The sequence below is a fragment of the Lepidochelys kempii genome, chromosome 1, assembly GCF_965140285.1.
Source record: "Lepidochelys kempii isolate rLepKem1 chromosome 1, rLepKem1.hap1, whole genome shotgun sequence".
In the NCBI taxonomy this organism is placed as follows: domain Eukaryota; kingdom Metazoa; phylum Chordata; order Testudines; family Cheloniidae; genus Lepidochelys; species Lepidochelys kempii.
Genome location: NC_136380.1, coordinates 136,470,185 through 136,490,675, shown reverse-complemented (window position 1 = coordinate 136,490,675; position 20,491 = coordinate 136,470,185). Strand labels below are relative to the sequence as shown.

Here is a 20,491-nt window from a genome sequence, read left to right as displayed (position 1 = left end):
AGTCACTAAGGCCAGGAACTTAAGCAAGTTTCAAAAAGAGACTGGATATTTATATGAATACCAAGAATATCCAGAGTTACCATAATTAAAGATATCAAACGTTTTGACAGGAAAACCCTGGAGCACGAGATTTAATGTACAAGTCTAACTATAAGAGATCAGGATCAGAAATATGTGGAGGCAGGTTATTCTACATCCGCCTACTGTAATGTTCTTACACTTTCTTCTGAAGCATCTGGTACTGGCTACAGTCAGAGACAGGATGCTGGACTAGATGGACCTTGAGTCTGATCTAGTCTGGCAATTCCTGTGTTCCTATACCTATTGTCTCCAAGGGACTATGAGTCCTCTATTTGCCTCTAACACACCACTCTGCCAGGGCAGAATCTTCCCCAAAGTATTTTTGTGGCTCCTTGACCTTCTTGAAATAATGTCTGACGCTCAGGCTGAGAAGGTTGGACACCACTGAACTAAACCGTGTTGGTTCTCCAAAGTAGTTAGTCCTTATTATGAGTTCGTTCCTTTTTAAGCTTGAAAAGTAGCAACTAGAAAGGCTGCAATAGCAGCTTTTTATAAGCATACGTGTAAAGGAAAATGTTGATATGAAAAATATAGTACCTGCAGCAGAAGGTTAATCCTTAGTGCACCAGGACCCTTAGATAGTTTATAATGGTGTGCATGGGCAGTGCTCTTTCAAAATACAAAGGGGCCTAAGCTCTTCTTATTATAACATGCAATATTAGGGCCTGGTCCTGCAAAGATTTATGCACACGCTCAGTATTAATCGTATGAATAGTGACATTTGAGTTCACCATTAACTCAGACTATTTTTCTGCAGTTCAGTCGCACGCCTTTTCTGTAGTACCTAAGCAAGGGTTTTGGCTTAGTGTATCAAGTTAAGTTTTATCATTTGTTCGCACAATTGAAATTGAGCGGGACAAGGTAAGAACAGAGCATAGGCCTTAACAGAGGCTTGCTTGTAATTTTTTAAAATTACAGTTCTAGGGCTAAGTGCTGATTGTCCCAAATAGAAAAGGTCAGAGGAGAAACATTCAACACACACTTTCAACATATCGTTATGGTGTTAAAGATTTTCCCTCACAATCCCCTTGTTGCCCCCAGATTATTGACTCCTGCTTTGGGAGATGTTCCAGCATATGCTTTTCTGATAATATCACATCAAATGCAGATGGTTACTGACTGGATGTTTATGGCTGGGAAAGGAGTCAAGAACATTTCATTTTGTCTATGACAGGGGTGGCCAACCTGAGCCTGAGAAGGAGCCAGAATTTACCAATGTACATTGCCAAAGAGCCACAGCAATACATCAGCAGCCCCCATCAGCTCCCCCCACTCCCAGCACCTCCCACCCACTGGCAGCCCTGCCAATCAGCGCCTCCCCCTCCCTCCCCGCACCTCCGTATCAGCTGTTTTGTGGTGTGCAGGAGGCTCTGGGAGGGAGGGGGAGGAGCGAGGGCATGGCAGGCGCAGGGGAGGGGGCGGGAAGGGCTGGAGTGGAAGCAGGCCCTGTGGCAGAGCCAGGGGTTGAGCGGTGAGTAACCCCCGGCACATTGGAAAGTTGGCGCCTGTAGCTCTAGCCCCGGAGTTGGTGCCTATACAAGGAGCCGCATATAAACTTCTGAAGGGCCACAGGTTGGCTACCCCTGGTCTATGATATGGCACCAGTACATGCAGCTCTCTCCCCCCAGTTATCCTGCACACTTTGGGATATAAAATGGATTTCACAGAGTGAATAAAGCCTTTATGGGTATAGATTTGCAAAACCATGCCATATAGTGAAAAATCAAATTGGCACTTGCCTTCACCAACACAGATTCTGTACTCTAGTGGAGGTCCTTAGTGACTGAGACACGGTTGGCATTTTTCATGCTTGGGCATCAGTCAAAGCAGATGATACCTAGATACCGGGGAAATAAGAGAAAAATGTGAATAGCCTGATTGTCCTCTCAGTTGGTATGTGAATTGGGAGTAACTCCATTGTAATGAACACAGACTCTCACACATTATTGTATATAAGGTAACATTTTAAAATGTCACCCAATGCTTCCCCCCCCCCCAGATCCTTCCCACCCTGTTTTGTTGAAAAAGTAGCTAAGTGTCTGCCTTTTAACCCAGTGTTCAGCACAGTAGATATCCCAGCCTCTGTTGCCTATGCAGGGGCATCCATGGAAGCGAAACTTCATGAGTTTAGAATTGCTATAGCCTGTGCCAGGGTTATATAAATGGCTGGCAGCCCCCAGTGCAGCATAATGAGGGAGCAAATAGTGCCTAGTGCTTCCTCTTTCCGGAGAGCTGGGCAGAACTACGTGGAGGGAAGGAATGAGGTGTGCAAGGGAGGAAAAACTGGAAAGTAACAAGAGTTAGAGAAAATTGCAAGAGAGGGCAGCAGATTGGTTCCCTGACTGATTGTTCCCTGAAATTCAGATTTTCCATCCCCGTTTCTGATTGTTCTCCATTCCTGGGTTTTTGTTTCCTTATTTACACTTGTGTGCTATGATATCACTTCTTTATGCTTGAGTTATGCTGCGGCACTAGAAAAGCCTGGAAGGAAGTTTGAACTTCAGAAAACAAGCACTGCTTTCCTGCAGGTGAGATGTTGGCTGGCCAAGGAGCAGGCCAGCAGATATTATCCTGCTCACATCACTCTGGTCTCTGTCTGTCTGACTTTGAGAAGCCAGTATCTGTCTTACTCATCAAAACCCTGAAATCTGAGAGCTCAAGAGTTAGCCTCAATAGGTCCTTAGGACAAGGGTAAGCGCTGTGTGTCGTAAACTCACCCCTTTGTGCCCACTGTACGGCAGGCCCCATTGTCCCTTTTAGAGTTGTAATCTTGCCCCAAACTTACCTCAGCAGGGTGTGTTACGGACTGAGAATTGCTGTCTGAAAGTCCCTCCCCATTAATTCTGCATTTCCTTGCTTTTCTGGATTTAAATCGGGTACACCTTCACGGTGCTGAAAGAGATTTGGCCACACAACTGCCATTGGCATTAATGGGAATTGTGTGACTAAAGCTCTGCACATATTCAGTGGTCTGTATATAGTCTCCTCTCCTAGCTATTTATGGGTATATTGCTCATTACAGCTCAAAGAATAATTATATGAACAACCAGTATCATGGCTGGCTTTTTATGTGTAGGTTCATCCTTTACCAGTTTCCTGTGACAGATATTTTTCCAAGAGACTACAAAAGAATAGTCGGTTCCTGTTCCTTCCCCTCTATTTATTTTTGTCCCTTAGTTAGAAATATTCAGGGTGAGGGGTGTGTGTGTGTGTGTGTGTTTAATAGCATTCATTCCCTAGAGAATAATCTCAGTCCTTGTTTTAGCTGGCCTCCTTCTGAGAGTGTGTTAAATCTGTAGCCAGGATCACAAGCAGCTCTGGGCAAATCACTGGGCTGTTATTAACCTGCCTCCATGGCAACTTCTGCTCACAAGCCTGAGGACAAAAAATGTTTTTATTCTGCTGAGCTGCACAAAAGATTCTAGTGATGTTTTAGACAAAATGGCCATTGAAAGCCAGATGCATTGATGTGTATTTGTAATGCATGGTTTATATTTAAACTGTTTTACACTGCTGATTTGCTGGGGTGTATAGAGTGCTAAAAATTGCATGGTATTATCTGCGTGCAAAGTGAAGACAGAGCAGAATTTGTGCCAAATAGATTTTTTATTAAAAAGTTTTTAATAAACTTCCCAAATCATACTAAATACTACAAAATTGTTTACAGGATACGCAGCTTCAGCAGCAGAATCTGTTATCAACTTACTCTGCTTATTTCATATTTATTTACAAAGTTTCCACTGCTTTTCAGTTGTATGGTAACTTGCTGCCTACTGATTCAGAAATATAGCAGAGCACAAGGCAAACTGCATCTAGAAAGTTTAAATTCTCCAGGCCAGATTCTCAGCTGCCTTAACCTGATTACAGTTCAGTAGACCAGCTGAAGTTCTGGACCTCCGTGTTTAATGGAAATATACTCCAATACTAGGCTAGAAAGTTTGGTAAGAAAAAAATCCTTAATTTTGTCTGAACTAATAGTAGTACAGTAAAAGCTTTGTTATCCGGCATGTTGGGGAATGGGGGGTGCCGGTTAGTCAAAAATTCCAGTTAACTAAGAGTTACACTAACCAATGGAATACCAATTTTCAAAGAATTAGAATACAATAAAATAAATAAAGTATAAAATAGTATACAGGGACTCACCAATCCAGTAGTAGCACTGCACTGCAGAATAGTTGGTTTCTTGAAGCACTTAGGTGTATACAGGTAAAATTTTCTATACAGTAGTTTTTTATGACACTACATATCACTATGGGCAGCACATGGCATACACCAGTTCACTAAAAATACACTTAACGCTAAAGAGATACTGAACATAATTTAACCCTTCTTTGATTCCGAAGGCACTTCAGGATCTTGCGGTGCCTCAGGGTCATCATTATCAACATCAGTTATCACTGTAGATGTAGAAGGTGTAGGAGATTGGGCTGATCTCCTGTACTAACCCTATGACACACCCTGGAACCTGCTTTTTTGAATAAATCCCTGATATCAGCTTGCTTACTTGTCTTCTGCCTCTTTTGCATAAAAGTAGAGTGCAGAATGTGCAATTGCATAACCTCCTGGGCAGTATACTCGTCCCAGTTACTAGACTGAAGATTTGTACTGGGAGATATCAGAAATGCCAGTTAATAGAGCTTTCTGGTTGATAAAGTGATGGAGAACGCAGCTTTTACTGTAACTGGTTTTGAAAGGCTTCTCCAAGTTGTATTTTGGTAGTCAAGGGTGTAAAAAACAAAATAGAAAAAAACCTCATACTGTCAGATTTCATTGATGTGAATGTAGGGTCTCCAAAAAGTACATTCTTTGTGTGTTACGGCAACACTGCAAACATTCTTTAACTGGGTCATATTAAAATGAGGATTTGGCGCGGTCTGGCAGTCTAACGCCTCAAACAGGTGGTGTGTATTCTGCAAAGCTGATACCCTTTGATAGGAACAGCTGTGTATAAACTCCATTGTAAAAGTTGTTGACTGAACATGTGTGTACAGGCGCGCATACTGCCATGTCTAGCATGGAAATATGCCATTGACAGTATTTCCTTGTTTAAAGCTAGGGCTGGAGGTGTCTGTTTGCCCAAGGACCAAAGAGAGTATGTATCCCAGTTATCCAGTTGGCCTAGAGTTAAAGGGTTGGTGGTTGCTGGGGCTCTGTTTTGTCTAATGTCTGGCTCGAAATGGCACTGTAGCTTTACGGACTTGATCAAGTGGGATCTTGGCAGTGATCTGCCCTTGACATGGTGAAGGCCACCAGAAGGACGGTGCTGCCTTTTCTCTTGTGGAGTAGAGTGCTGTAGGAGGCCTGAGCCATAAACACTGTTGTCTACTGTAAACAAGAATTTGAAAGCTTTGGGGCATCCACTGCTGGCAGTTTGAATACAAGGGGCTGTTGATGAAATGGTGTGATCTGCCTGAATGAGCGATCAAAAGAGATCACCCCTCAAGTCCAGTGTATTTATTACTGTGTGGCAAACTAGGCTGCACAGCATGGGGTGCCCAGTCTACTGGAATGACCTAGATTTGGGAGTAACCTTTAGCCCAGGTTCTATGTGGATTTAAGGGTTTTGCCAAGTTATTCTTCAGAACTATTTGCCTTTTGACCCACAGAGCAGCTTTGATGTTGACTCTGAAGGAGGCCAGACATCCTACCCTCCAGCATGAAAGAAGATTTTATAATAGCAACAGGTTAAGAGGAGAAATCAGACTTATGCAGAGCTAGAATGATAAAATGAGAGGGGCTGCGGTGCCTGGGTTCTGCAGTTAAACACCCAAGAATGCTGTTTGGACAATGAAAAGGACTTGCTTTGCAAATTTGCCATATCACCCTGCAAGATCTGTCATTCTGAAGTTTGCTTTAGCTTTGGACCTCAGTGATATGAGATGTAGTGTGGTTGTTATGTTTCAGAGTAGCAGCCATGTTAGTCTGTATCCTCAAAAAGAAAAGGCGGACTTGTGGCACCTTAGAGACTAACAAGTTTATCTGAGCATAAGCTTTTGTGAAAGCTTATGCTCAAATAAATTTGTTAGTCTCTAAGGTGCCACAAGTCCGCCTTTTCTTTTTGTGGTTGTTATATTTCTTCCCGTTGAGCTTTCTTTATGCTTCCTTTCCTTCCCGCCATCCCATCAGGCTAAGCAGTACATCAAGCTGTCTGTATTCGTTTTGTGGCATTCGAAGCACGAAGAGAGTTCCTTACTGAATGGATTCCAGCTGTGGACTTGACTGTAAAAGCTTCCCCAGCTGGCTTCTATATAATTAAATCTTGTATGCATTTACTGAAGTGGCATTTCATAAGACATCTAAGTAGCTATAGCTGTTTAAGCATGACAGGGGCATTTGGTAAGAGATCTTTAAAACAAAGAGTCTTACATTGATAAAACGATTAGAGGGTTTTCTGTCATTGTACGCACATTATTTCCTAATGCCCCCTGGATAAGCCTGTTGCAAAACTCATTTGTTACTTGGAAGATTGGGATGTTAGGAAAAAAAACCCTACTTTCTTTAGTAGGCCTAGATCTGCTGATCTTTTCTTGGAGTTTGAGACAGAAGTTATGATGTAGGCACCACCCAATTGTCTCCATAAATTTTAAATGGTTAATGATTCATTTTGTACCATATATTGGAAGAAACAGGCTGTTTCTGTTACATTCAACACTGGTAGTTCCATTGAGTAATATCCTAATGGTTTATACTTTGCACAATTGTATGAAACATACACTAATGATGAATGCTTAACCAGTGTAATGCTCTCACCCTGAAGCAATGGACTGGTATAGATTGCCATTACCATTATAACACACATAGCTCTGTTTGTTTCCAATTCACATTACTCAGTCTTGCAAGCAAATGGATTTTCAGGCAGTGCCATCAGGAGGAATCCGATAGTTGCAACTGCATTTACCTTATCACAATGTCTCTGATCCTGAGTTGGTATAACTGTAGCCTTCATCCAGCTGAGACAGAACATCCAGTATTTTTCTTTTAAATTGGAGACAAAACTATGCTTTCTGAATAGTACAGTTTAGACTTCAATATTCCTTTTGAAAAGGAAACGTCAGTCTTAATTTATTTGCCAAACATTCACTTTAATATTTCCTCTTTCTATTTAAATATATATTTTGTCCTTTTAAAACTGATTCTCTTATTCCAAATATTCTCCTTTTTGCCACTTCTCAGCCCCATTGGCTTTTAGGTAGCTAAACTGGTTTATAAAATAGTTTTTATATCATTTTGTTTTCAGGACATATATTAACCTTTCATAAAAACACAGTCCTTAGACAAAATGTGCAGTAGCTGGATTTTGAAGACCATGAAGCATTGAACTCCTTCATTCAGTAGAAGTATAAAATACATTTTATCTTTCCCAAATGCTTCCCCATGTTGTGTGTTCACTTCCTTGACATGCTTAAAGAGCATGGCAGTAGTGTAACTGACGCCTCCTATTGTTGTTACAAATAGTTTTTAAATGCAGTGTATTATCTGAGAGCGGTCATATCAGAGGGACTCACTTAGCTAAATGGATTTTTGTTTTTCGGTTGATGCTCTAACTCATCAATGACCTCTTCTTGATCTTGCAAAGACATGAGAATTCAACCCATTTCCACTTGTGTGTTTTGAGTTCACACAGACAAAGCTGAAGGTCATTGCTCTAGAGCAGGAATTGTCGTCATCTTGCATCATCTGTTAGCTTTCCACATATCACTTTGCCAATTTTTTTTTTTAAATTTGAGCCAGCCCCCACTGGTTGTACTAAATGAAAAGTGAATGTTCTTCTCCTCATAATTTGCTGTTGTGCTTAATAATGTTTCCTTTGTTTCATCTTTTCTGCTTAGGTTGCTTTGAATGTTGCATTAAGTGCCTGGGAGGAGTTCCATATGCTTCACTTGTGGCAACCATTCTCTGCTTTTCTGGGGTAGCATTGTTTTGTGGCTGTGGTCATGTGGCTCTCACTGGAACCGTATCTATCCTTGAACAACACTTCTCCACAAACTCCAGTGACCATGCTTTGCTGAGTGAAGTGTAAGTATGCACCTCTTCCATTACTTCATGGAAGAATTCCAGCAAAACACCGCATAAACAAACACAACTGAAATTAGAGATGGATCCAAACGCAAATGCCAAACTCAGAGGCTTAGGCTCTTTTCTCTAAATAATATACACACAGGGCAAAATGTCTAGTGTTATCGCTTCCATGCACAAAGATTCAGCATATAATTTCAGCCTGAATGACTTCTTTTGTTAGACAAAACAGGAAGAACAGGTGAAAAGTCCTAATGAGAACACAGTTTGTCTCCTCTGTAACAGCTGGATCTGAATCAAATACAAAATGTCAGCTGTTTCCAGCTGATGGGAGGGCCCTAAAAATGTAAAGGACCAGAATGTAGGAAACCAAATCATCACTGATGCAGAGCTATGTGCATCATCTCTAGTAACTGATTATGGGGAAGGCAAATTGTATGCAAACAAGAGTGACACTCACTCCTGTGAAGTGAGTCAGCCAGCTGTGTTGGGACACCTTTGATGCTCTCTTTCATTCTGCACATGCTATAGAGCTGCACCAGTCAGAGGCACAGTGCAGGACTGAGCCATGTAGAATTTCAACTACATGAGCAATGCTCCAAGACCCATGATCAATAATAGGACAGGAGCAGACTGTGAGGCGGGAAGTGCACTACTGTGCTCAGAATGCCCAAGAGCTTTGATTTGGGGCTGGAGAATCCTACTAGCAGTGGGATCATGTCCTGTGTTTCCTGGGCTAGCAAGGGATGGGAGCACTTCATACTCAGCTGTTGGAAGTGGGCAGGAAGAGCCCTTGTAACTATGCTTAGCTGCCCTCTTCTGCCAAGCCATTTCTTCTAGCCCACAGCCCGAGGCCATTGGTGTAGGGGGATTAAGAGGTGTGTTGGGTAGGATCCTGGTATGCTCCCCTGGTCATTTTTTACTTTAGGGCACATGGACTCTCGAAATTTCCCTGTTGTCTTTCCCCCTCTTCTTGACAGCTCTGCCTGTACTTCATTTTATGAGCTACTTCTGGATCCCATTTATCGAGAAATAAAGCTTTTCTCCTCCAATCTTGTTCACCCAGCCCTTGATTGTCTGGTGACCATTTACCCTAGGTCAGGAGCTTATCTAATAGTATCTAAAAACCCTTTGACAAGGTGCTAGTATTCTATGCATGCTATATACATGTATCCGCACTTGGTCCACGATCCACAGATTTGCAGGGCTCTACAAATGCCGCAGAACCATAGCTTGTATGGCAATGGCATGTAGCATCACTAGCTGAGCTTCAGCAACCGAGAGTGTAACAAAGCCGTATGTGCAAAGTAATGGGGTTCATTTGTTTAACTGAGGAGGAAATTCAAACGATAGGGAGCAAGCTTTGCAAGAACCCTTGATAGCAGCACATGGGAGAGAGCTGTTGTGACCAAGTACCTATCATCAACCCAACATCAGCAACCATGGTTACAGTGGCACTGTATAAGGGAAATGAGCAATTGGTACTTGAATTACTATGGACGCAGGCTGTGTGGAAGTCTAAGGAGAAATGCCAAGAGTTAATGGAAATAGATACATTTAGTTGGAGGGGTTTAAAATTACCTGCAGATATTTTTTAGTAGGTTAGTACTCCTGGCTTGTATTTTTAATGATACTTGATATTCTTGTACCTTTGCTATGAAACTATGGACTCACTCCTGCACTGAAGGGTTTGTTAATTTTAACAGCGATGCTCATATGCATGTTTTCAGGAAAATATCACATCATTTTCATGCACTGTAAAATATGTATGTACATGTATTTGGGTAGGGGGTGTAAGAAAGGTGTGAATTTTGGAGCTGATGATGCTGTCTCCTTACAGGCAACATGTCCCTTAGGAGTGAGCACAGAGCTAGGTGACCAGAATATCCTAATTCTCTTCAAGCCTTTGCCACTTCAAGCATTTTGCTCCTACATATATACCAAAGCGCAAACATTTAGTTAAGGGTCACAACGCTCTATGAAGTATAGAAATATCTCCATTTTGCAGGCATGGAACTGAGGCTCAAAGATCATGACTATCCTAAAGTCATACACCCAGTCAGTGTAAGAAGCAAGATTAAAACCCAAATCTCTTGACTCCCAGGCAGGCCCTAGACCGTTGTCCCTCTGGTGCACATCAGTTTCCCATGTCAGTTTCCACATCTGTAAAATGAGCATCGCAAGGCTGGGTCACACACCCCTGACCCAATTCTTTAAACAGATCCACAATATTTGAATAGATATTTGGCAGAATGAATTTGCTCATCCTTAATATAATCAGGTAAGACTGCTTTGGTTTAATGTGACTTCAAGTCTGACTAACTTATTTCCTCTTCCATTTTAGCATACAGCTAATGCAGTATGTAATCTATGGCATTGCATCATTTTTTTTCTTATATGGAATAATCCTTTTGGCGGAAGGCTTTTATACAACAAGTGCTGTGAAGGAGCTACATGGTGAGTTCAAAACAACAGCCTGTGGCCGATGCATCAGTGGAATGGTGAGTACAATACTGCTGCCATCACCCTGCTATCCAAAGTAAGAATAGTAACTGCCTTTAATATTTTCTTCACATTCGCGAAGATCTTTGATCTGGCTGTTTGACTCTTATGCTGTTGCACCACAATGTTTTTGCCCAGTTAAACTTTTCATACCCCACAAAGAGAGAAGTACTCAGAATTGTGCACTGAGACCCATCTTCTCTTTACACTTTGGGAAAGCTCAGAGGGATCCAAACTTTGCAGAATGAGCTATTTAGGTATTTACGTGTTCTAAACTCAACTTCATGGTTGTAGATTGTACATTTTGTAATGCTCAACCCAGGTGATGAGTAAATTTGGGCCTTAAACAGTCGTGATACTTGGAGTTGGCATTAGAGCAGTAGTCTCCAGACTGTGGGGCGTGCTTCCCTAGGGGGGCACGGAAGAATGTTCAGGGACATACAGGGGGGCCCAAGCCTGCCCTCATGTGGGGTAGGGAGGGAGCGCCACCCCACTCTGCCCTCAGCCCCAGCTGCAGCTTTGGATCGCAGCTCCAGCCTCGGCTCCCTGCACTGGCCCTGGCTCTAGCTCCACTCCTGGCTGCAGCCCTGCTCCCAGGGGGCCTGGACAGGTTCCTTTACAGGTAAGGAGCAGCACAACAGAAGAAGTTTAGGAACTACGGCATTAGAGACTTAGAGTAGGGACTACAAAACTCTTTGAGAGTAGTTTATGCAGGATTATTTTAAAAAATAGTAAATCTTTAAATTTCTATAGCGCATTCCACCTGAGGGCCACAAAGTCCTTCAAATATCAACGAATCAAGCTTCACAACACCCTTGGAAGCTAGACAAGTATTACTGTCCCATTTTTACAGATGAGAAACCAAGGCATAGAGAGAAAGTAACTGACTCAAGATTCCACGAGGAGTCTTCAATACAGATGAAATATTTAAAACCTTTAAAAAGTTCCAAATAGTTTTTCCATTAGTACACTTAAAAAATAAACTAAAACTTAAAATTCTTGCCCACAGCTTCCTCATGGTTTAGGAACAGAAACACAATGTTTTTGAGATAGGATTTCAAAGCTGTCTCTGAAATTTTGAATTTAAAGCTGATAGTTATGAGGAAAGCAAAGGAATATGGCTGGGATCACCCAGGAGGAAGTGTGGGTGAAAAGTGAAGAGGCTTTTGGTGTAATTTATATTACATTTTAATAATTAAAACATATTGCTTATAAATGTAGAGTTTTTTCAGCCAAGAAAGGGAATAGCACGTTTGTATTGAACAAAGAGTAAATTTTCAACTGTATTATTTAATACACTTTTCAAAAAGCTAATATTAAATTAAGTCAGTTAGGTAATTTTTAATTTTTGAAGCATTTTATTTTCTGGCAAGTGTGACATTAAAGATGACAACTGAGTTATATCGAAGGCTTCATTTTCCAAAGGTCAAAAATGCCTGTACATTTGCACATCTCACTTTGAGTGCATAATTACTTGCGCAAGTTAGTTAACTGCAATCAAAAAAGTGACTATTCAGTTCCTTATGCATATACCTATGTTGCATGCAACTGTGATAAATGCCTGTTCAAACGTAGTTTTCCCTGACTTTCTGAAAAATCTGACCACTCTTTTACTGCAGCAGTAGAGGTAGAAATTGCAACAAATATGCTGCATGAACCATCATAAAATGTGGGAATTTAGAAGTGACAAGTAGTAATAAGAGTTCTAAGAAGATGTTACACAGACATTTCCCTTTCTATGTTCAATTAGTAACATTACAGATCTAGGCAATCACAATTTGTATGTAATTGTTGCCAGTGCAGCCAGTTCCCTCTTCCCATTCTGCTGATTCAGTTCTAGCAGATATATTAGATTTCCAAGCTTCCTGAATGATTGTTGGATGCCAGTGCTATAAAGAGGAGTCATATCAGATCATCAGTAAGGCTGCATTTTTGCTGGCCATCATAGGAGTCAGGGATTCCATAATATTTATGTTGTAAAAAAACCAACCTGCCAGCCCCCCTTTTGTCCCTCCCTCCCCCCAACCATCATATCCTTACTGACGTCAATGGGAATACTTCTGGAGTGAAGTACTGTTTAGTATGAATGAAGAGTCTGGCCCTATAGAAATAAACATCCATGACCTTTAGGCCTTATGCAAGCACCTGCCTTCCCCCTGACTTCTCTGCCTCTCTGTTCCACTGCAAAATCCATCCCACCAATGAACCCTGGGTTATCTACAATATCTCTTTGCCTTGGTCCCATGCTGCTTAGTGTCTCTGGACAAGTGTCCATGACCATGTGGACTTTCTCCATTACAAATTTGCTCTGTCTTTCAGCTCTCCCATCTGCCTGACTAAGGAATACTCTTCTCCCTCAGTGACTCCCCCTCAACCCCAACCCTCCCTCCTCTCCATGCAGGATCTTAACTTTCTTTTGGATCACTTTTTTCCTCATTGAACTAACCCATACAACCACTCAGACACTATTGTCCTTCAGATCCATTTCTACAATGATGCTCATGGAGAACTGCCCCCGACAATGGCTAGGTAGAGGGCTGTGGAGATTCTGATAACTATTTTATTTATATTTTGTAGTTTAAAAAAACACCTCTTTGATTTGGAAGCATTGAATGGTGCACGTAGCTGGTCTGTGTACCCACAGGTTACCATCACTCTTAGCTTTGTCTTCCTTCCCAAGGCCCTCCATTTGTTTGTCACACCCTCTTGATTGCCTTGTCTCACACTAGACTGTGAGCTCTTCAGGCCAGGAACTGTCTTTCTATACTATTTGTACAGTGGCTAACGCTACTGGTCCCAAGTCCCAACTGGAAGACCAGGGCACTACTGAAATACTACAGCTAATGTGGATGACTGTGATAGTAAATAGTCTGGAACCAGTTTCACTGATGTTGAGTTCTGCCAAGTTAAACGCTGAGCTGCACAGGAGGCCAATACAACTGGAGAGGCCAAAGTAGTTACATTTCAGGAACAGCTTTAATTCCTCCAAGGCTGATGAGGTTGAGGTAGGCTGGGTTTACAAAGGTCTGGCCTGGCATCACAATCTCACATCTATTTATGGTCATTGCTATAAAAGCAGTTTGGTTATATGCTAAAATGGGAAAAAAGGTAATGTTATGTACAAAACAATACCCATGTGGGATTCTCCCCTGGGGTCCTGAGATACCTTGCCACTAGCGTGAAACAATCTTGTTTATGCCTACTGTGGTTCGGCTTCCTGAAACCAACAGCCTCTGTCCACCAAGCACTTACTTACAGGTCTTACCGCAGACCTTGCCCTCCTTGTGCAGGTTAGTGCTAAGTACACACCAAACCCTGAGTCCTCCAGCCACTCACGGTAATTACCAGGTAAGCTGTCCCCAAAGAGACAGTATACACACGGAGGGGTACAATTCATGATCAGGTCTTTTATAACAAACCAGCACTAGAATCTTCTTATCATGAATACAAATATGTTTATTTACAAAGATTAAGATTAAGAGATAGTGAGCAAGAATAATGAGAACAAGTTCTATATGAGACAAATGGTATAACACTTCTTACAGTCTAAACTTAACTGTAACAGGCTAAAATCCGTCTAAAGCAGTTTCTCACGTAAAGCAACCTCTCATCGTCACTAGCCCACATGGCCAGGATACAACTTTCATGAATGCAAAAAGCACAGTCCTATTAGCTTCCTCAGTGAAGGATGACAAAATGTCCTTTTGCTTCTTATATTCCCCCAAACTCATTGTTTTCTCCCCCAAAGACAGGATGATCCCTGTGGTTTCTTTCCAGGGATGCTGGCTCTAAGGTGTCTTCCCATGCTCCTGTTTGTTTCATGTCCCACGGGGACCTGTTTTTCCTGTTGACTTTCACAGGGGATTCCATTGCGTTGGCTTTACAATGCTTAATCTACATAGGAATCTAGGCAAACATCTGAAAATATGTCCCTTTGTCTGGCAAAAACAGTTTTTCACCTCTGCTAGTGACACCTTAATACAAACTGGAAGGATGTATTTTCAGTACCTAGATATAATGTTTACAATATAATCATACATATGTTTCAGTGAAGTTAGAGATACAGGACTAGTGCTTTCTAAATGTATTATTGCTATGTATCATGGTAGTGCACAAAGGTCTCAACCAGAACCAGGGCTTCACTGGGCTAGACACTAAATATACACAGAAATAAAAAACAACCCCCCCCCCCCCCCAAACAAAACAAAACAGTTCCTACCCTGCAGAGTTCACCACCTAAATAGACAACAAAGAAAATGTGAGAAAAGAAACATTACTTTCCTCTTTTACACATGGGGAACTGAGGCACAGAGATTGTGATTTGCCCAAAGTCATGCAGGAAGTCTGCGGTAGATTGTGGAACTGAATCAGATCTCCAGAAGCCCGGACCAGGGTGTTAACTACACCTCTCTAATGATGCTCTCTAAAATAAAATTCAGCGTGGCAAACAATTCAGAACATAAAATTAGGGGCCTTTCCAAAGCCAAAATCAAGTGTAGTATCTGTTTAATATCTCAGACATCCTCTACAAGGATATTCTACCCTGCAAGAGGAGGGATTATAGATTTTTCATCTCATGTCTTTGATCTTTTGTCACGTTAATTTAAAACATTTTTAAAACAGCTTGTCTTAGTTGATATGCCCCTGCTAGCTGTTTCTGATGTCTCATTTTAGGAACCCAGATTAATTTTTTGGGAGACAAAAACGGGTTTCCTTACATTTATGTTCAGAATTGACCCCACTATATCTCCAGAGAGACATGCATGATTTGATCCCCCTGTATAGTGTACAGCTGGCAAGAATTAGAGAATTTCTTGTATGTCTGGTATATAATTATTTTTTTTAAATCTGTTAAATTTGATTTGTTGGCATTTACTAGTTTTAACTTCTACACTGAACAGGCATTCTGATTTTAATTCTTCTAACCGTGATTAATAAACTGCTCTTTCAGAAGACCAAGCTGTTTACTCAAGCAGACAGATTAAAAATGGAGCATTTGAGTCTTACTTTTTCACTACTGCCTTTGAGCCAAGTATTTGTTTAAAGAAAACAGAAGGAAGAAATGAAATGCTGGCCTGGTCAATTTTCTACTACCCAAAAGATCCTATTTACAAGGGAAAAATTGTATGGCAACTGGCTCCTAATGTTTAACTTCTTGAAAATGACTTGTAGGAGCTTATTTAAAAGACAGATACCCCTCCTCCAAGATAGAGCATATTCATTCTGTTCCCTTCAGAGAATTAAACTTGAAATGTGTGTTTTCTCTGCCTAGTTTGTTTTCCTCACATATGTGCTTGGAGTGGCCTGGCTTGGGGTCTTTGGCTTTTCTGCTGTGCCTGTCTTTATGTTCTATAACATATGGTCAACTTGTGAAGTCATCAAATCACTCCAGACAAATATGACAGCTTCAGGGGACCAGATCTGCGTGGATGTCAGGCAATATGGTACTTATTTTAATCCTGATTCTTTATCCTCTTTCCTTGTCTTGTCTTCAGTTGGTTTGTCTGTCTTATTAGATGAACCAAAAAGCAGAGTATGGTATCTCTGAAAATGCCATTACTTTTCCAATTCATGCAGTTCACACTAACCTATTTCCAGATGCATTCAGTTTAACTGAACAGGCAAGTCCTGTATCTCAAGTGATTTTGTAGCTGTTACCCATATTATTATATCAGGTTTAAATATAAAACAATCTCAAAATAAAATGCTTAGGAACAAAGTGGGTAGAAATTGATATTTTTTTAAAATATCAAAAACATTGAATTTATATTTTCTTTTAAACAGATTTTTAAAATTTGAAATTATGATTAACTATTTTAAGGCCTAAACTTGCAATAATCTATTAAAAGAATTTAAATTATAAAATGCTGCAACAATGAGCGGTCCTCAAATTAATTAATTATTGGAAGGGTGCTGCTTTTTTATACAGAATCAGGCAGAAAATATTTCACTTTCAAGGTCAACTCAAGCTTGAAAATGTTACATTAAAATAATACATTAAGTAAACATAGGTATTATTTTCAGCCTCTACCATGGGGTGACGGTAAGTCCAGTTTGTTGTGCAGAAAAGCTTTTGGCTTAACTATTTTCGGTTTCAGTTTAGCTAGCAGGTTCAGATAGAATATTCTCTTCTTTTGGACTAGTTCATTCAAACTTGGCAAACCCACTGGTAGTTGAAAGCAGGTAAACTTGTTTTCCTCTTCCAATCTATGGATAAAAATAAGGTGGTAGAGGATGAGATCTTCTAACTCTACAAACGTGAAGGACATGGGGCCAGATTTTCAAAAGGTATTTAAGACACGTGAAGATGCAGATAGGCACCTAACTTGCTATGGCACTTTCAAAAATTCCTCTAGACACCTAACTCTCATTGAAAACTATGAGAGGTAGGTGCCTCATGGGATTTTCAAGAGCCCCTAAGCAATTTAAGCACCTCACTCTCATTTATTTAAATGAGAGTGAGGTGCCTCGTGCAATTTTCAAAAGTGCTGTGGCAGGTTAGGTGCGTATCTGCATCTTTAAGCACCTAAATACCTTTGACATTCTGGCGCATTGTGACCAGATACAGTCTGTCAATTCAATAACTAAAATAAATGACCTTAATAACTCATTTTTAATTGCAAAGTGTTTTGATAAGCTTGTTTATTGAATGGATCCAGCAATTTAATTTTATTTAACTAGTAAAAAAAAATTTAATTGTTTTTGTACATTTGAGTTCCAATTTCCATCCAAATGCAATTTGACAAAAATTCAGAATAAAATTTTATCCAGTGTAAATGTGCAAGACTCCAAATATGCACATTAGAATTGAACAATTACATTCAGTACATATGTCTTTGTCTAAGGAATCATCAGTACCCCACCACAGTATTTACTTGGGTTGTTGCTGTGTATTTTGGAATTGCAAAGCAGAACTAAAAGTGGTTATGGAGTAAATCCTGTGAAGCTTTTTCTGCAGCTGTACCAATTTAACATAAATTCATGTTCAGACGGTCTGCCCTTGCCACAATCACTAACTCTAACCAGCAGAGTTTGAACTGCTTTAATAGTGTTAAACTCTTCTTTAAATTGTATTGTGAAGACAGACATTAATATATTTTAACATGATCAGCTGCAGTTTAAAACTAACATGGCCAGGCCTACAAAATGAATTGAAAAACATGCTTGCAATATATTTTAAATGACAGATATTTACCTGTATTTAAGATTTCCATCTGTTATGGGCCTAAAAGTTTAAACATTTAGTAGCTTCCAGATCTCATTTACTTTAAAAACCAACAAGATCAGTAAATAAATCATCTTGTGCATTATGGGGGTGAAAGGTGTCTGGAAGCACTGGATTTATACGTACCAGGGTTCACCTAAAATGTTTTCTACCCAGTGGAAATGAAACAAGAAACACTGTATTTTTGTAATTCTTCCCTACCACCAGCTACACCAAAATACAAACATCCTGTTGGGTAGGCCTCAGTCCTGAAGCCTTACTCAAGTGGTGTTTTGGCCTAGTAAGGACTTCAGTATTGAGCCCAATTCTGAAAGCTGCCAAGTACCTTTTGAGGTGCAACTTGCCCCCCATAATCGGGGGAGTTGGGCATGCTCATATACGATAGGCCAACAGTGAGTAAAATCACCATTTGGCTGCCATATGGGAAACCTACATCTCAGAACATTTGGCAAGCAGCAGCTAGTCTTGGTGTATGGAGAATGCACAATCTGAGCAATTTCTTTGTAGTTTCTCTTGCCAACTCAAAGCTGAACTGGGCAATGTGTGGGTGCATCATAAGGGAATACAACTGGCACGTGGGTGGGGAGGAATAAGATTTGAGAGGAATGGAAGGTTATGCGTTGGCTGTTTAGAACTAACTGTACGTTTTGCTCTGGTGTCGTCATTTCAGGTATCATCCCTTGGAATGCTGTACCAGGCAGGGCTTGTGGGCCAATTTTAGAGAACATCTGCAACACAAATGAGGTACAATACAAACAACAGGGCTATTGCAGAAGCCAAAGAAAGTCATATTGGAAGATAAATGCGTTTTTCAGAAGCCTCTACTAACCTGCCAAAACCACCATCTATGCAACAGTAGCAAACATCAATATTGTTAACATCTTTCTTCCTGCCATCCAAAGCCAGAAAAAAACCTGTATCTAAGTCTCCTGGGCTACCTGTTGTGTAAATAACCAGTAATATAAATAGAGCAACAGAGGAAAAAAATTAATTACAAAAATTGGCCATGTTAGAGTTCTCCACTGAAATGGCAAACAGATTCAATTGTATGTTCCTCTAATCATTAAAATATTTTTCATCTTTTCTTTTCTAGTTCTACATGTCCTATCACCTGTTCATTGTGGCCTGTGCTGGAGCTGGTGCCACTGTCATAGCCCTGGTGGGTAACATCCTCCATATTTCTAATGAAACTTTACACACTCCTTTCAGCTTTTAACAATCCGATATTTTAAAAAATTAAACACCCTGCAAACAGTGATACCGCAAATGAAATGGAGTGACCTGTTGCACTTAAGCTTATAGCACAGTCACCATTATTTAGGTGCATTGCACCTCAATGTAGCTTTCTTAAATTAGAACCTCCACAACAAAGGCAAGCAAACTTTGAGGAGATAGCACTTTGAATAGAACTTTGCTTATTGCAACTCTTTTAACAGCTTTGATAAATTAGTCTGTTTGTAGTTTGCAATTCCAGTTTGACTCTAGATGGGACAAAGCCCACTTCTGGTAATTTCAAGCCGAAAAATCCAAAATTCTGGCCATAAGAAGTTAGGGTTTTGTTTTTTTTGGAAGTTCATTTTTTCACAGCTTTGGAAATAACCAAACTTCTTGACTCTTTTCTTCTGAAATATCCTGCTTCTGGGATTTTTAAACTTGAGCCATTTCTCTCCCCAGTCCCTCCTTTTTTTTTTGTTTCGTAGTGAAGGGTAGTATGTAAACCTGTTACTCTGCTTGTTGGAACAGAGGAAACTTTAGGTCAGGTCACTGGTACTGGGCCTACAAAAGCTACTTAGGCAGCAAGTGGAAATTAGGTATTAACAAGATGGCATGTTTCACTTTTTTTTCCTTACAGTAAGGGACTATTGGAGCTATCAACTTTTAACATTGCATTAGCCAAATTCAGGGGTAATAGTCACTGTTCTTCCACTGTAGTAGCCCCAGGCCAGACTGTAGATTATATCTAAAACGGAATAACAAAATATTTGCTTAGTACAAGTCTTGAATCATCATCTGAGACAGTGATGTCTGTCATAGAACTGATCAAAAAACTGCCCAAGAGGGCTTGAGCCGTCAGCTTATTGTATCTTACTCTCCTGTATTTTGTTCTTTTCCACCAGCTGATCTACATGATGGCTACCACATATAACTATGCTGTTTTGAAGTTTAAGAGTCGGGAAGATTGCTGCACTAAATTCTAAATTGCATAAGCCCAGTAAAGAGCTGCATGCATAGCCTGAAATACCACTGACACCCTAGACTAAGAGTCTAGCTTTTCAATTTTGTTACAGTAATTTGTAAATAGCTTCAGTAAGCATCGTTTAGCATATCAGATTAATAAAATGACTTATTGTATATGAATTTTGATGTGGATGAGATCTGGCTATTTTCTAAAGGTTGAGAGGATTCAGTTACTTTAGATGTTGCAAATCATCCTCTGAAGACAGGAGTTATCTCTCAAACAAATTTTTAAATGCCAGTGATTAGTTATTTTTCTCTCTCCTGTGCACTAATTTCAATAGTGAGAATAAAGCATACATTACAGCTGATGTACAAGGGACCAGGGTGATTAGAAGAGTGCCGATGCGTAGCTGTTTGACTGACATACAGAACCATGTGTTTACAAATGTATTTTTAAAAAAAAGGCTCCATATACATTTGCCAGTATTT

At 40.4% G+C, this 20,491-nt stretch overlaps 1 protein-coding gene across 12 annotated transcripts in view; it reads left to right on the top strand.

Annotated features, from left to right (window-relative positions):
• GPM6B (glycoprotein M6B) overlaps nucleotides 1-20,491 on the top strand; it is a 137,815-nt gene that overhangs the window by 114,346 nt on the left and 2,978 nt on the right. For 8 of the 12 annotated variants that reach the window (XM_073355265.2, XM_073355250.2, XM_073355204.2 and 5 more), the window contains 5 exons: nucleotides 7,911-8,097; nucleotides 10,442-10,598; nucleotides 15,872-16,043; nucleotides 18,495-18,568; nucleotides 18,918-18,983. In XM_073355265.2, the coding sequence (XP_073211366.1) occupies nucleotides 10,452-10,598; nucleotides 15,872-16,043; nucleotides 18,495-18,568; nucleotides 18,918-18,983 (459 nt within the window). In that variant the 5' untranslated portion in view covers nucleotides 7,911-8,097; nucleotides 10,442-10,451. Of the gene's footprint in view, nucleotides 1-7,910; nucleotides 8,098-10,441; nucleotides 10,599-15,871; nucleotides 16,044-18,494; nucleotides 18,569-18,917; nucleotides 18,984-19,941; nucleotides 20,132-20,491 lie in introns of all 12 variants that reach the window. The other 4 variants (XR_012160183.1, XR_012160184.2, XR_012160186.2 and 1 more) reach the window with 2 other exon arrangements.